Here is a 16,159-nt window from a genome sequence, read left to right on the forward strand (position 1 = left end):
GTAAACACAGGCCTGTTTATAGCAGAGAACAGGTTTATATGCATACGTAATACAGTGCAACCTCTAAAGACATGCCAGAAAGAGTGAATACAGAAGAATGATTCCAGATTTATTTTGTAATTTCAGATATACACGTTGGATCAGACTTACATTTCCACACTCATTCTCGTGTGATTAAGGATATAATAAAGCAGTGGCGTCTTGTGTGCATGCAGACAAAATCAAACAGGCGGTGACTGCAGTAAACTTTATTATTTCTAAACATCCTTACAGTGGCTATATTCACAAGCATGCGGGTTTGTGTGCATGAGAGTGACAGAAAGCATCAGGCTGTGTGGGGCTGCACCCACTTGTATGTTCCCTCATAGCGGAATCCCACCCTCTGCACAAGTTCGTCTGCTTCGTTTGGACCGCGACTACGGACACAACAAATACAGGAGGAAAGGTGACGATGAATAAAGTGTGACGCCCATCAGGCGTTCATTATTTATCATCTAATAAAACTGGCTTTACCTTCCATACGTGTAAGGAATGGGGCGTGTCTTCTCTCCCTCTATTTGGTGGAGGAGTGGGGTGAAGATCCTCCAGGCCTCCCGCAGCTCATCACTAAGAAAAGGAGCGGCAGTGGAAACAGCTTTACGACAAAATATCTGTCAACCTTTTCCTCGAAAAAAGATATTAGAGTTCTGAATGGCTGTAAAAGTTGTAGTACGAGAAAAGTGCACTACAATGGAAATACAACAGTAAAATATGTCACCAACCTGCGGACAAAGTGCATCTGATTTCCACAGAAGACGTCCAGTATTAGTCTCTCATAAGCATCTGGGAGTTTCACATTCTGCAAATAGAAGGCAGTTTTATGTAATTTAATATATATTTTGCATTAAAAACTTTGACTGGCATTGTAACCGCACGGTTGATCTTTTTTGTAGTAGTAGTAGTAGTAGACAATAAAATGCTTAATTTCTCATTTTGTACTCGTTTTCTAACCATTGCTAATCATTCAGGTTGGCTCTTATACCTTTTGAGATATAGAGCTTTTGAACAGATGACCATAGCTCGAAAATATACATCATACAGCTTCAGTATTTCTATTGTATGAATATGTACATTTGGGTGAACATTGTAATAATGATGTCAAAATACTCAGTTTGCAGTGCACACTATTAACTATTAGATTAAAAATGAATGATATTTAATCGCGATTAATCGAACTGAACGCGATTAATTGAACTAGAATTAACTTTAACTTCAGAAACGTCATAATATTTTGACACTTTCAGCTGCACCTGAATGATGGATTACAGTGAATACTTTGATTCAAGCGAGCCCATAAGCACCTTGTATCTGCTCTTGTAAGTGAGGTCCAGCTCAGTCTCCTCTGGGCTGAAGTAAACTCCGGGCCTCTTGGTCATCATCTTCAGGTAAATGGCCTCGTCCGGCTGCACCCGCACCACCAGCTCGTTCCTCTGGCAGCGTTCTCCAAAGATGTCTCCTGGCACGTCTGTGAACTGCAGACGCACCTCTGCTTTCCGCTCATTTAGAGCTTTACCACAGCGCAGGATGAAAGGGACTCCTGGTGGGTGGGTTGGATGGTGGGAGAACAGACACGGTGGATGAGAGAGGAGATAAAATGTTGACCAAGAAAGGCAAGATGTAAAAGCTGGAATGCAGCCTCACCATCCCATCTTTCATTCTGCACGTAGAGCACCGCAGTGGCAAACGTTGGTGTGCTCGATCCCTTTGGTACCGTGGGGTCGTCAAGGTAACCCAGCTTGGAGTGGCCCTCCCCTTCAGGATCTCCGATGTACTGGCCAAGCACCACATCTGACTCCTTTACCGGAGCTATACACTTCAACACCTTCACCTACAGCACATCGACAAATACAGAGAAATTAAATTACAATGAGCTGATGATTTTGTCACTGATGAAGATACACACATATCATGATCCAGTCCATAGTGTTACCTTCTCATCCCTCACGTCATCTGGACTGGTGGAAGCGGGTTTCTCCATTGCAACCAAGCAGAGCATCTGGAGGAGATGGTTCTGCATGACATCCCTACGCAACGAGAGAAAGGCGCAAGTTCGATGCAAGTTTCCATTGGAGGAATTATTTTTCTGAATGTGCCACCTCTCACCGAATGATACCGAAGTCGTCAAAGTATCCTCCACGGCCCTGAGTGCCGAAAGGCTCCTTAAAGGTGAGGACCACACAAGCCACGCTGTTCCTGTTCCATATGGGCCCAAAAATGCGATTTCCAAACCTGATAGTGAGGGAAGAGATGAAGGGTAATGACTGCTTCTATAATCAAGCCATGCAATATAGTGCTTAAAAAAAAACTGGTGTCAGCACCTGAGCACCATGAGATTCTGGACCATCTCTTTTCCCAAGTAGTGGTCAATGCGGTAGATTTGGTCCTCCGTGAACAGGGAGGAGAGGTGGGCTGACAGCTCCTGTGAGCTCTGGAGGTCACGACCAAAGGGCTTCTCAACAATCAGCCGGCTCCAGCCTCTGGTACGGGCATAGAGTAATGTTAGAGTAATGCAATCAAACTGTATGCAACAAGTCATTTAAGGGACTGAACTGATACTGACTTGTGGCTCATGCAGTGGTTTCTGATGTTTGCGCTGACGTGGTGGTAGACACTGGGTGGCAGAGCCAGGTAGAAGAGGCGATGGGCCTTGGCTCCCCCAGGCAGAGATGACAGATGGCTGTTGAGCCGGTCGAATGAGCTTCCGTCGTCATACCTGCCGCTCAGGTAAGAGTTCTTACTGAAGAAGGCCGATAAACTCTCAGTCTCTTCATCGGTGACCTGAGGGGAACGAGGAACATAACAATGCTTCCTGAAAACACACCCTGAACAAACCATGATCTCGTCAGAGATAGCAAGCAAGGAGCCTTAAAGGTGATACCTTCATGTAGGGAAGACATGCGGCTTTGATGTCCTCAACACTCAGGTTAGACCGGGCAAACCCCACAAAGAGTGTGTTGTCAGGAAGCAGGCCATCTCTGAATAACCACCTGAACAAGGGGCAGTCAGTAAAATGCAACGGTGCAGAACATTCAGGCCAAGGGTCAAACTTCTCATAATACACGGTGACCAAAGAACTTCAACTCACCATAAAGTTGGATAGATCTTCTTTTTAGCAAGATCTCCCTGTGATAATGACACACGTGAGAAAAGTGGGGAAAAAAAGGAATCAATAGAGTCCAAAGATTAAGCAAACTTTCAAAAAACATGGGCACAGTGAAGCAGGGAGAGTGGAACTGTTGGGTAATATTAGAAAAACTAATAAGGAACTTGAAACACACACCCATTGCAGGACATTTTGGCTTCATGCAATTGTTTAAATTTTTTTTTTTTTTTTGGTGCTGCACAAAGGTGTAAATGCAGCACATTTCTTTTAACATTCCCAGGCTTTCATTGACCGATTACCACACTGCAGTAATTATTCACCCAGTGAATAGTTCTCGGGTAAGGCTTTGTGTCAACTCTGCTGGGCCCCTCTCACTGCAAACACTCGCCTAGATCTCCTCTAATTTGGTGCAAAAACAACTCTACCCTGCAGATGTGAACACAGCAAACATGATATTAAAGGTTGTACTCACAGAAGCTCCCAATATGATGAATATGTGTGTGTTGGAATGACTTGATGGCTCCTCTCCGTAGAGCTCCTTCCTGAGCTGTCCAAACACCTCAGAGCGAGTCAAAGGCTCAGCGTTCATCTTCTGACTTGTCTGCACTCAGCCTGTCCACTACTGTGACCACTCATTGCCCCGTTGCCTCATGACACACACACTATATAGGGAAACTTGCCAACTTGCAAGTTGTCATTCCCGGCTTGCAGGAAACATCCGTGGCTCTGTGCTGCCACCTGTTGTTGTAAAGATAAAACGCCTCAAGTTTCAGCACTTCTGCTTTCCAGCCGTGGCGGTTTAGCATAGGTCCACGTATAAATTCACACCTTCACATTCCACCGGATCAAGTCCGTCTACCAGAGCCATTCACCTCAACTTGTAATTCAGGTCCATGCAGGTGACGCTGAACCAACTGGCAGGAATACTTCTTTCCTCTACCACTCCTTTTGTCAATGTTGCACAAACACTGGGAGTCACCTCTGACAAAGTCTTCACACATGCAGACAGACTTCTTATCAGCACATAACTCAGCTAAATAGTTTTCTATAGCTGTAAAAATGAGTCACAAGTTTTTTTTTATCAAGCATCGCCACGCTATAAGCTTAATGCCACTGTAGCTTTAACTCCCAATGATTTCTGTAATATCAGCAACCATAGCAAAGACTCTAAGTTAATCATTACTTCAGGATACAGCATTCTTCATAAATTAGTATCTACTCCTACAGGGCTAAAACATAACAGGAGAATTCCAGTGCTAATGCAAGATTAGTACTGTACACACATGAGTAAAATAATGAACCATGACAGACCAAAGATATTGGTTGAAACTCCAGTATATTTTACTTTTGAAACCCTTGGAGAGCCTTACAGTGATGATAAAAAATAAATATTAATCATACATTGCATACAAATTATCATTTATCTGACACAAAGAATTTTTATTAAAAAATAGACACTCTTGGAGACGAGTGCATATTGTCACATTTCAACATTCACTGACAGATCCCCCCTTCAAAAAAAAAGAAAAAAAAAGTTATTTCTTAGCTGGAGTGTACATTCTGTGAAATTAAGGTCATGACAGTCGACAGCCTTTGTCATGTTTTTCCTGAGTTCACTTCATAAATAACTTAAAAAAATCGGTTAAAACCCAGAGTGTCTTCAACAGGTGCGACTGTCATTGTCCTCCACCTTTAATTGTCCATTCAGTATTTTGGCCAAATGCCTGAAAGCTCCACCGCAAATCCTATTGGATTAATTAATTGATTGATTTGGCTCTTTGGTGCAGAGTCTGCGGCGTGAGACACAAAGAGCTACAGGTCACTGGATGAGCAGACCAGGAGGTCAGCTGAAGGTCCAGTGCTGGAAGAGATCAGCAGAATTACAGACGTCCATATGAATCTGGTCTCCTTTCAGTCGTAAACATTTTCCACTGCTGGGATTCTTTAGAAGATTTGCCTGTAGAGCAACAATAGAGAAACAAAGAATCAACACTAAAAACTCAAAGTAATACATTTAGTACATAGTGTGTATGTACTCAACATAGATTGGTTACATAAACTGGGAAGTATCCTATGTCGATTTAGTTCATATAAGGCCACAGCTACTAGTTAGCTTGTCAAACAGATAGGAAATGACTATCTTGTCTACCTGAAGGCTACAACTTTACACAAGCACAATCTCGGAAGCTCACTAGTTGACACAATTTCTAATGATGCATTTAATTTGTACAAAATTCAAAGAAGAAAGGAGAAAATAATTAAGTCATCATGCCAATCAGTGTCAGAAACTTTGCAATAAATCCCTGTTTCTCCGTCATTATGCTCAGCAAAGCTAATTGAAATAGCCGTAGCTTTAAATGTAACAGATGGCAGTGTTATCCATCCTGATCCTGGCAGTGACTACTGGAGCAAATTTCAAATATTTGCTATAAGTCAGACGTCAGTTGCTGCTCACCCCTGTAAAGACCCACTCCTGTTGTGGAGACAAACTGGTTCCCTTCCCCTTCAGTTGGCACAGCTCAATCTTCACCGGCTCTGGCTGGGTTGTGGCTTGAAGGCACAGCTGCTTTCCAGTATTGTGACGTAGCTCGTTATGAGATGTGTACTCAAAGTACTGCAATACACAGTAATCCAGTTAGAGGCCATCAAAGGAGCTTAAATTCAGCTTAAACTCATTGCTTCACTTTTGTAGAGCCAGAGTTGCTTACCTGGTTGCCTCCCATGTTGTGACACTGGTACATGATCACTGGTTTACCTCCCTGGTTGCTATCCCCAACATCCAGGCAGGTATTAGACCCTGAGTTTTTAAGCTGGTGCAAACACAGACACACAGTAACAGTTTAGACACGGCGAGAGTTATGAGACACGTATGGTGACGCTTCTCTTACCGTTCACAAAATTGACTCACCGCTCCATATTTTTCAGGGTTTAAATCTGGAATGAAGATCTCTGGGTAGACTGTGTTTAGAAACCACGTGAAGTTCTTGCATTGAAGCCTCTCTTTCAATTTCAGGCGATCAGAGATGTCCCCGAAATTATTCTATAACAGTGAAATGGCATCAAAAACTCTAACGAGGCATCATAGCAATAAAGCAAACGTGTGTTGGAGGAAGGGAAACTGACCTCTTTAGCCATAACTGCAGCATTCCTGTTGCGGCGATAGTAGACCTTCTTAAAGTCGTCCATCCAGACTTCAGCCAGGCGCACTTGGTTGCGTGTGATGACTTCTGTGCCCTTGGGGAAAGTGTGGGGGCTCTTGTTGCGGAAGACGTGGCCCACCACAGAACAAGGGATGATCTCCAGCTGACCCCCACACTGCCACACCTGGTAATTACATGTGGCAAAGGAGGAAATGATTCACACTCTATTTTGATAATCACTGATTAAAGTCCACATGAAATCCAGTTCAGTGTTTTTATTTGATTATGTCACCTATATGCTAGTATCTGGCCTAACAATCTCAAAAATTGTTGTTTCAGCAGTATTCATAATGCCAGTTTAGTCTTTCTGGATAAATGATTTAGAAATATTAATGAATCATTGTGCATTTGAAATTTTGAGTTAATGAAACACTCCTCTAATCCTCTAATCCTCTCTCCCTCCTCCCTCCTGTGTCTTAGCCAGTAGCACTGCCGGCTTCAGCTTTCTGCTCAGGCCATTGGATTTTTTTATTTTTTTTTATTTTAACAGAAAACATGAATATGCAGAAACAAACAGCACTCTGCTGGCTGTTTCATGCCGCCTAGATAAAAGACTGACCCTGAGCGACATTTCCACATTTTCACCGCCCCAGATCTCCATCTTGTCATCGTATGTCCCAATGTGCTCAAAGTACTTCTTGGAGATTGAGAAGAGACCTCCGGCGAAAGCAGGCGTTCTGAAATTTTCAAGGGCACAAATAAAAGCTTCAGGCATTTGAATGATTAAGGGTGTTCTCAGTGTGACCCACGTGATCCTTCTTACTTTACAGGGTAGGTTTCATCCTTGCGCAGCTTCCGTGCTTCCTCGGGGATCGGCTCCCAGCCGAAGGACAGGCTCCAGTCAAAGTTACCTCGGTTGTAGGCGCGGTTGGTGGCTACAGGTTTATTGAACTGAAAGGTGTTGAGGTCAATGGTGACGATTTCTGGACTGACCACAGCAGTGGGTTCTTCAACAATGCGGTACAACAGGGGTTCCAGCCAACCATGGAAACACTCACCTTAAAAAGAGAAGGAGATAATATTTTTATTACTTAAAAAACAGGCTAATGACGGTTTGCAAATGTATCAACTGTGGGTTTGTGGGGTTGTTTTCATGGGTTTACTGTTGCACATCGGCGTTGAGGATTTTGGCAAGAATGTATTCAAATATGTCTTGGTTGTATTGTTTGAATATACAAAGAAAACAGTAACTCAGCATAAAAACAGCTAATCACAGGCTAATTTTCTAAGTAGGGGACGTCTGTTTCAAGCATGCTAAACTTAACCACTGTGGTTTTCCAGTATGTCCCAACTGTTAAATATAATTAGATTTAATAAAATAATCTGCAGTTAGTATTAACAAAAGACAGATGAAGTATAATATGAAAGATTGGGTTAAAATGGTCAAAAATCATGAATAACTGGATGAGTCTAAATACAACATTAAACAAAATAATTATAATTTTAGCCAAAGTCATGTCTCCATGAGGCAAAAACGAAATATTTAGAAATATATCATGACATAGAGTTTAAATTCTAACCTTGACCCTGCAGGCAGTTTAAATGAGGATACTGTGTTGTTATGGGTTTCAGTGCGAGTGTGTTTTCTTACAGTGTGCGTCGAGGAAGGTGAGCACTTCACCCTGAGCAACGCTGGCACCCAGCAGCCTGGCTGTGATGAGGCCCTTCCTCTCGAGCTGCCTCACTACACGAACAATCTTCAGCTGAAGCACATACTCATCCAGTTTGCTCTTCAGGTGCTCTGCAGAGATAAGACACCATCACATGAGTCTTATTTATTGTTAACAAAAGGTGTGTTAGGCAAACTGCAATGATGTGTAGTCAGTGCAACAGACTTGGAAAAACCTCAGAGAGAAAAAAAAAAGACAGTGTAAAAGAACACATACTATGCTCAGGAAACCAGCGCTAATAAAAACAGACGAATGAAGAGGAAATGTTACTGGCAAATTCGGGTCACACTTCCCCTCTAAGAACTATTATGACCACAATGAATGGCACGCTTCATACAAGTTTTGCTCTGAGTGAATCACCCACGTGTGATGACTGTTGTGACAGTAAACTGGTGGTTCAAAAACACGATTAGTACTGTAGGAAATAAGTAAAGAGCTCACAGCACGTTAGCTTAAGAGAGAGAGAGAGAGAGTGAGACTTTGTCAAGACCAGATAAATAGACCACAGGAAGTTTTTATTGTCAACAGACTCAAAATAGCTTCTACACCTGCTTTACTCAAGAGGGCTGTTCAAGTTGTAGTCAAATGCAACTGTATGTATTTAAATCATTAAAATAAGTCAGACATAAAAGAGATGGATTGTAAAACTTCTTTATGAACAAGAAATCTAAAAAAGCAGAACACAGGCCATTAAAGTAAGCTTCTTTCATCACAGCTATTGTGTCACTCGGAGCTGCTCCACCAACTCCACCTCTTGCTGCCACTTGCAAACTCTCGTTCACTCTGCCTTTAGTCACTGTGCCAATCCTTGTGGTCATGCGGATTTATGACACTGAAAACTGTCTATTCCCCTGCATGCTACCCTGACTGAAGTATTGACAGCTTCTGTATTTGCGAAAACCACACCTACTGCCATTGTGCCAGTGAGCTGCTAAAATCCTGAGTAAACAGTGCTCTGGCTCATCTTATCAAAGCTTATATTATTTCGGACACGCTGCCCTAAAAACTCTGAAGGTCAGTTTAATTAATAAATTACATGTTAAACTAAACATATTTTCTATATTAGTCCTAGTCTCTATGCAGTCGCCTAATATTACGTAACCCTGATGGGTTTATTTCAAACTGTTTTGTTACTGTCAAATTGGAGTGCTTCTTTTTCTTGTTGCATCATTGGTAAAATATCAAAAGCAGCTAAATAAAATATTGTATTTGCATAAATCGTGGCCAAGAAGTTACTGCAGTGGTATAGTATTCCTTTTGTATGCACGGCATTGGCATTTCTATATTTACTCTGCCTATCTGCCAATTTTAATATTTGCATTTGCTTCACTAGAACAGCACTTGGCATTCATTCCTAATTAAAAGCTGTGATAGGAATTAATGAAGGGCTAAACCTGATCTCAATCCTTCACTGCCTATTGCCACGTACGTGCCACGTACTACAGCAAAGTCCATTATGGTTTAGGTAAAAAGGGAGTTTTGTCAGTGCAGTGTTTTCATATTTTCCATACCTGCAGTACTGGCATCATCTACCAAGATGATCTCTTTGAGCAGAATGGCAGGAGACGAGTGCAGGACGCTGTAGACTGTCCTAAGGAGCGTGGACCAGGCCTCGTTGTGGAAGACTATGATGACGCTTGTGTCAGGCAGAGGAGGACAACGAGGAAACTTTCTCTCCACACACCTGGGCAAGGTGAGCCAAGCCACAAAATGGAAAGAGACAAAGAAGCGTGTGAGAGTGAGAAGCATATCTGATGAAATGAAAAGAAGGTCTTGCAGTGCTGCGGATAACAGACCATTGTCTGCAGATATTCAAGCTCTGCTCACTTAAATCGCTCCGCGTGCAATACTTGCTATCAGTCTGCTCATTTTAAAAGCTACTAGAAAAAAAAAAAAAAAACTTAACCAAATATCTCAAGGCCCAAATGTATTATGCAGATATCAAGCTGGACTAATGTTTACACTGAATTGGCATATTCAAAATGTGTACGCTTCCAGCCGTACCGTATTCAGAATTAGTGGTTACAGACACATTAGCTTTTTTTGACCAAGTGACTTTTCAGGAAAATGGTGAGCAGAATATGAAAATACATGTAAATAACTGAGCATGACCTCAGCTGCGATGGAGACTAATGGCCAGTGTATGTGATGATCATTACTTTACTTATTTACTTACTGCGCGCCACGTTTCTGTGAAGCACTTGTGATGTGAATTGAAAAGTGCGTTACAAAAAAAGTATTATTATTATTATTATTAATGATTATTAACGATTATTATGAAAGTGTGACAAATCACCCTGTGAAACTAACTTACTCTGTGGGCCTCGTGTCTTCACCAAGACTTCGACTAAGTGAAATGCGGTCACTGGCAAACTGGTTAAAACAATTCCGCGTCATGCCCTCCTGCCTCTCCTTCTCTTCCTCAGGGCTCAGGGGGTCTTTCTGAAATCCTTTCCCATCAGCACCGGGGCCGTTGGGGTCCTGGGGCGGTCTCTCCAGGTAAGGTTTAAGCTCTGCCTTAGTGTAAAACCCAGCGGGGCAGTTGATATCCTGGGTCGGCTGCTCCTTTTCTGGCGGTGGCTGTGGAGCTCCAATCTGAAAGCCCATGTTGTTGACAGCCTCTCGGACCATGATCATCACCTTGTCTTTTTTGACCACCAGCCCTTGCAGCCAGGGGTCCCCGGCAGATGAAGACCCAACATCCCTTTGGAGAACCACGAGGACAACCATGAAGAGAGTCCCCCCGAAGAGCACCAGTTTCAGGGGGGACATACGCCGGCGTAGAAACAGACGCATGCTTCAGAACGGATGTTGATCCGAAGGCTGTTGAACAGAAAGAAAAAAGAAGAATGTCTATGTATTAGCTGGCTGTTTACACAAGGGTTTCAACCGAAACCCAAACACACCAAAACACACTCTACTCTTACCTGGCGTTAATTGCTAAACATTCACGGGGTAAATCTTGAAGTAGAAAGGCAAGGGTAAGAGCAAATTCCTTGAACCTGTTTGTGCGTCTCTGCAAGTGTCATAGCAGCTAATCTAGTCAACCTCGCTCCTCCTCCCTTTCTGGCTCTTCAGGGAACAGTCCCACAGGGCGGGCACAGAGAACAGGGAGGAGGCGAGAGCGAACAAACACACCACACCTCTCTGTAAACACCTGAATTCACCTGCTCCGACCACAGTCCTCCTCCAGCAGCCACGGGGCAGTATATGTGAACCGTTACACTGCTGCCTTACGTTGCAACTCCCATGCCAGTTAATGAGTGACAATATTTGCCTCGCCCAGACACCTGTACTTAAAGACACCTCATCATAACTGATCGGCCGTACTCTGGAACAGGAAGTAGGGTTTGCTACGTGGAGCAACACAGGCCAATAACTTCCCCCAATCATGGAACAATAGATGGCACTTTCCTACTATGTGAAAGGGGATATCATTCAATTGAAGGACTGTCTGAATGTCTGCAGGTGATCACTATTCAAACTCACTCTTACTTGGCCATAATTAATTTAATTTGTTCTCAAGCCAGCCACCTTCATAATTGATTCAAGAGGACACATTGTGTGGCGTGTTGCAGAAAGGAGAAACAACCCCAGGATATGAAGTAATAAAAGACTGCATAGAATCGCACATATCTGCCATCATTATGAGGACGTGCAGAATGGCCAAAATGAACGTATGAGTCAGAGAAGGAGAGGACAGGATCCCCCCACAAAATTAATATTAGCAGGTTACAGCTTGAAATAGCATCACAAGCAGACTGACTGCGGGCTATGAGATGTTGAGCAGAGACAAGTTGCAGAGGCCTTCGATAAAAATCATCAGTGCAAAATGAAAGAGGAAGAGCGGCATTCTGCTTTCACTGAGTCAAAGTACGCAACGCAGAAACAGCGTATCTAGAAATCACATATTTGACAGATGGGGGAGACACATGGCCAAACAATGTCACAAAACAATGTTAAGCGACGATATACACGAGGTTTAAACTCCCGAAACGCCGCCACTTACCCACAACTGACTTAACACTTAACACTTGATCTACACCTGTTTCCCCCCGACTGGATGTTTTCCTGTTTCTGTGTGAGAAGTGAAAATGTGAGCACGTATCGAACTTACCCGTTTTCTGAAGTTGTCAAACTGATGTTCGGCGACAACCGGAGTCCCGGCTTTTGCTTTCAATTCTACAGGTGCCATTTGTTGAAATAATTAGTTGGAGTGAGTCCCCTGCTGGCCGCGTGTGCTAAACTCTCATTATTTCCGTGCATCGTTACAGCAAAGGCACGAGCTCCTGTGTAATATCGAAAGTGCGGAAAAGACATAAAATCTTTATTATTATGTTTTACTTTTTTTCTTTCTTTCTTTTTTGATTTCTCTCTTTCAATTACTATGTCTTGGCCGACATATGTAATAATGGCGGCTGTGCGTGTTGCATTTCAGCAGTTCTGCAATAATGTAACTATTGACAAAGTGTATAGTTTTACTTTTGTAGCATTGCAAAGGTTTAACTGAATGTTGAATTACAGAAAATTTATACCACATTGAGGTGTTATTGTTGTCACATGACGTTTCCATTTGCAAAGGGGAAGTCGGAATATTCCAAACGCTTTTAAATCTAAAGCAGCGCAATATGACACCACCTCTCGGTTTGACCCAAATTCATCAACATATATAAGTGAACCAGCAACCTTTGTGTGGAAGTGTATGAAATAATGAGCATGTTAAGCATCCTAAAAATCAACTTCATGGTGGAACTGTTGTTAGGTTGCATTATTCTGTATAGATGTACCTGTGTCACGAATCTATTGTGGGGACATTAGTCCTTTTTCATCAGGGATTAGGAGGAATTTATGTCACTTAATTAATGTTCAGCATAGAGTGCTGTAAGTGAACATAGCCATTACCTCAACAGAAATTCATTATTCATGTGCAAGCAATTAAATACTCTCTCCTGTATAACTCCCCTCCTGAAACCCAAGACTGAGTTATTCAGAGACGTAGATGGACACATCTCTCAGGTTACTGTCAAAGGGAGAAATCTTGATTGCAGACAGGAGACTGACATGATATCTAAATTAAATCTAACAAACAGAGCATCGCGTCATTTTGAGAATGGCAAATACAGACCAAACCAAAGAAACATAACGAATGCAAAAACAGACATTTATTGATTTCTTACCAGGGGGTGGATTTTAATCAAATCAATCATTGCACTAATTTTTAATCTCCTTTAAAGAAAATGCAACAGTGTTTATTCACCTTTCTTCATAAGGTAAAAGAGGGACAGGCAAGGATCTTTTTCGTAGCCTATGAAGGCACAATCAATTCTGGTGGTCAGACAGAGGAATGAGCATGTCAACACTACTTGCTTAAAATATTCCTTCACCTTCAAAAAGCATATAGGTCGGTTATTTTTTCAGCACCAAAGGCACTGCATGTAGTGGTTTTCCCAGTAGTCTCATGGAGGGCAGAATTACTCATCATTACATACATTCATACGACTATTGGTTCAAATGGCTAATTTCGGTGGGCTACAAGCCTCTATGCGCCAAATACAAAAAAAAAGGGTCAAATACTGTTGTGTAAAGTTGTGAATATTGGTCCATGAACTATGCTGACCTTGGAGCTGCATAATCTCAAGGCAATACGGAGCAGACTAAGAATTTCTGCAAACACTTAATCCTGAAGAAGTCAGGAACCCAGCTAACTTTGTTGTAACACAATCCAAAAAATGAGCAAAAAAAAAAAAAAAAAAAAAAAAAAAAAAAAAGAAAGAAAGAAAGAAACACATACATTTCATAGGCCTTTGCTTATTTGAGTTGGAATGAAACCAGTCAAAATCACAGTCCAGTAAAAGGCGCAGAAGACACAAATCTCTGCAAATGATCATTTTGACACACACACACACACACAAAAAAAATATATATGTATATATATCAGGAATGGACACACAACTCTAAAGAATAATATAAAACATGCCTTGCAGCAACCAGTTTGGCGAGAAAGCATTGTCATACAGTATCATAAAAACCTCACAGTGAAAAGTTACAGTATGCCCCTTTATGGATAAAGATCAGCATTCACTTACATGTGCTCACTCCCACACACACACACACACACACACACACACACACACACACACACACACACACACACACACACACACACACACTCACACACACAAACACTTGTGGAACAATGTTTCACAACAGTTCGACAATCTCTCTTCAGTTCCGTGACACTAATGCAACTGTCCCTCCTTCATTTCATACTTCTCGTGTTTGGCTTGAACCAAAAATACATTGCAGGGAGTGAGTGTTCAGTCGTACATTTGAGTGAACCACAAACAGCTCGTGTCCAGACTGTGGATTATCACAGGCTGGAAGAAACAAAGAAGGCCCTGATAAGAAACACAGAGGTCCAAACCAAGGTCGTTGTGTTTTCTGTCTGCGTTCTGTGTGCATATGTGCGTTCTCCTTCATGAATAAGTCCGCGACAAAATAAGTGTTCATCCCTGTCGACGACAGTGATGGTACCTTGGCCTTTGCTCACAAAAGATGAATAAATTACTTAAGGTTACTGTAGTGTTCAACAGAATCATCAGAGTGTGTCTCAGATCAGACAGTTGTTCTTTGGTTATTTTCATCCTTCATGTTGTCCTTGCATATTTTCTTTTATGAAACAGTTTTGCTGAAATATATTTCGATGAAATACTTGTACTATTGCTCATAAACACAAGCATAGCCACTTCTGTCCTAAGGCAACTGGGCTTCATTATCTCTCGGGCAGCTTGGGAAAAAGCCTTCGAACATGGACAACGCCCTGCATGTGTGCATCTGAGTATGTGACAACATACAGACTCGTCCCTGCTGGCCATCTCCTGTCCCCAGTGTGTTTTCACCGCGCTACGGTGCTCATCGCCGAACTGGCCACTCAGTCTCTGCCTTATCAGTGCAGTGGGAGTCACTCTGCGGTCGCCTCGTCTGTCGCTAACTGCCCGGGGGACCACTGGTGAGGAAGTAAGTAGTCATCTCTCCTTTCCCCTTCACCTTCACAACACCTCGACAGTCCAGCTGGTATCCGTTGTTGACCAGCACGTGGTACAAGTCCGTGGTCACCTAAGAAAGGACACGGACATTTGACACTTGGGATGTGGGACATTCAACCCTTGCAAAGAGAAGCAGCGTCACACTGAATAACGGCCTAAAGAACTAAAGCGCAGGCACAACACAAACAACAGAACCTCTAGTATATATATACAGTATATAGTAAATCTCACTTCAAATTAGAGGATCTGCAGCTTGGCTCAAGTTTTAAACTGTCCCCCAGACACTGGTTAGCCTCACTGATTGGTGGTTTTCTTAAGGAACCACAACTCTTCAGTCCAAATCCCTTCACGCTGTAGTTCTACTTTTGTCCGTCTTCGACCGCATTTCACCAAATGTTTTCCGACCACATTTCTTCCCCAAAGGCGATGGTCCCCCACTGTCCTTCCAGTCTTTAATAATGCGTTAGACCGTTCTTAACCCAAGTTTAGGAGTTTCTGCTTCAGTCTCCTTCATGTTTTCTGTGCGTCATGCATGCCAATGATCTGACCCTCCTCAGCATCTTTTCCACAACCACGGGATGTGTCTTTTGACGTAATCGTTTAAGAAATGAGAAGCTACTCATTGCATGAGTTGGGGTTAAATAAGTTGTTGCCAGCTGAAAGATAATCACCCATGCGGTAATTATCCAATAGGAGGTTATTGTGTAGCTGAACCCTACTATTATGCAGTAACACACACTGTACAATAGATGGCAGCACTGCTCTAACTAATCTTTCAGGAAGCCAGTTCATGCATCTGTTTTGGGGGCAGCACAGCATCCAGGCATGGTGTGACTCACACCTTTCAAAGAAAGTGTCACCATCTACTACACACCTATGAATGAGGTATGACTTCACAGATGGACATGCAATGGCTTTTCACCACTGGAGAAAATAATACCGCGGTACTCACATGGCCTCTGCAGGGAATTCAAATTTAGCCTTCTGTCCTCCCACAGAGGAACATTAGTTTCTGCTAGAGAACAGCATGTCCTGCGCTGACCAGAATTCCTGTTCAAGGCCACTTATGCCCTTGTGCCTTCCTCTTAGATTAGATGTCTA

The 16,159-nt window shown here is 42.6% G+C and overlaps 3 protein-coding genes across 4 annotated transcripts in view; all 3 read right to left on the minus strand.

Annotated features, from left to right (window-relative positions):
- Nucleotides 1-88: 88 nt before the first annotated feature.
- Nucleotides 89-3,950, minus strand: LOC125015300 (glucose-6-phosphate 1-dehydrogenase-like). Its single transcript, XM_047597044.1, has 12 exons — nucleotides 3,615-3,950; nucleotides 3,125-3,162; nucleotides 2,918-3,026; nucleotides 2,600-2,817; nucleotides 2,358-2,516; nucleotides 2,143-2,268; nucleotides 1,970-2,063; nucleotides 1,681-1,867; nucleotides 1,341-1,576; nucleotides 762-838; nucleotides 514-606; nucleotides 89-416 (listed from the first exon to the last, which is right to left on the minus strand). The coding sequence occupies exons 1-12, from the start codon at nucleotides 3,729-3,731 to the stop codon at nucleotides 326-328; spliced, it is 1,545 nt and encodes a 514-aa protein (XP_047453000.1). The 5' UTR covers nucleotides 3,732-3,950; the 3' UTR covers nucleotides 89-325.
- A 511-nt stretch (nucleotides 3,951-4,461) lies between these two features.
- Nucleotides 4,462-12,325, minus strand: galnt6 (UDP-N-acetyl-alpha-D-galactosamine:polypeptide N-acetylgalactosaminyltransferase 6 (GalNAc-T6)). 2 transcript variants are annotated; one of them, XM_047597020.1, is made up of 11 exons: nucleotides 12,130-12,325; nucleotides 10,327-10,835; nucleotides 9,524-9,696; nucleotides 7,934-8,083; nucleotides 7,106-7,340; nucleotides 6,902-7,019; nucleotides 6,266-6,466; nucleotides 6,051-6,182; nucleotides 5,851-5,952; nucleotides 5,598-5,756; nucleotides 4,462-5,099 (listed from the first exon to the last, which is right to left on the minus strand). In XM_047597020.1, exons 2-11 carry the CDS (start codon nucleotides 10,806-10,808, stop codon nucleotides 4,986-4,988), a joined length of 1,866 nt encoding a protein of 621 aa, XP_047452976.1. In that variant the 5' UTR covers nucleotides 10,809-10,835; nucleotides 12,130-12,325; the 3' UTR covers nucleotides 4,462-4,985. The 2 variants fall into 2 exon arrangements, with proteins under 2 accessions (XP_047452976.1, XP_047452966.1); XM_047597010.1 differs by lacking the exon at nucleotides 12,130-12,325 and adding an exon at nucleotides 10,940-11,446.
- An 829-nt stretch (nucleotides 12,326-13,154) lies between these two features.
- Nucleotides 13,155-16,159, minus strand: part of LOC125019197 (adenylate cyclase type 6-like) — a 31,728-nt gene continuing 28,723 nt past the window's right edge. Inside the window, exon 24 of the mRNA XM_047603759.1 lies at nucleotides 13,155-15,128. Coding sequence (XP_047459715.1) covers nucleotides 15,000-15,128 — 129 coding nt within the window. The 3' untranslated portion in view covers nucleotides 13,155-14,999. The remainder of the gene's footprint in view (nucleotides 15,129-16,159) is intronic.

This window comes from Mugil cephalus, chromosome 1, assembly GCF_022458985.1.
Source record: "Mugil cephalus isolate CIBA_MC_2020 chromosome 1, CIBA_Mcephalus_1.1, whole genome shotgun sequence".
NCBI lineage: Eukaryota > Metazoa > Chordata > Actinopteri > Mugiliformes > Mugilidae > Mugil > Mugil cephalus.

What these genes read in the sequence shown, in the direction of transcription:
- galnt6 (XM_047597020.1), bottom strand. Translation starts at nt 10,808, where the DNA reads ATGCGTCTGTTTCTACGCCGGCGTATGTCCCCCCTGAAACTGGTGCTC. An exon ending in GAAGACACGAGGCCCACAGA is followed by an intron (nt 9,697 to 10,326) that starts GTAAGTTAGTTT and finishes CACCTTGCCCAG; the next exon opens with GTGTGTGGAGAGAAAGTTTC. An exon ending in AGGAGTGGGTCTTTACAGGG is followed by an intron (nt 5,100 to 5,597) that starts GTGAGCAGCAAC and finishes GTTGCTCTACAG; the next exon opens with GCAAATCTTCTAAAGAATCC.
- LOC125015300 (XM_047597044.1), bottom strand. Translation starts at nt 3,731, where the DNA reads ATGAACGCTGAGCCTTTGACTCGCTCTGAGGTGTTTGGACAGCTCAGG. An exon ending in CATGTCTTCCCTACATGAAG is followed by an intron (nt 2,818 to 2,917) that starts GTATCACCTTTA and finishes CGTTCCCCTCAG; the next exon opens with GTCACCGATGAAGAGACTGA. An exon ending in ATTCCTTACACGTATGGAAG is followed by an intron (nt 417 to 513) that starts GTAAAGCCAGTT and finishes TTGTGTCCGTAG; the next exon opens with TCGCGGTCCAAACGAAGCAG.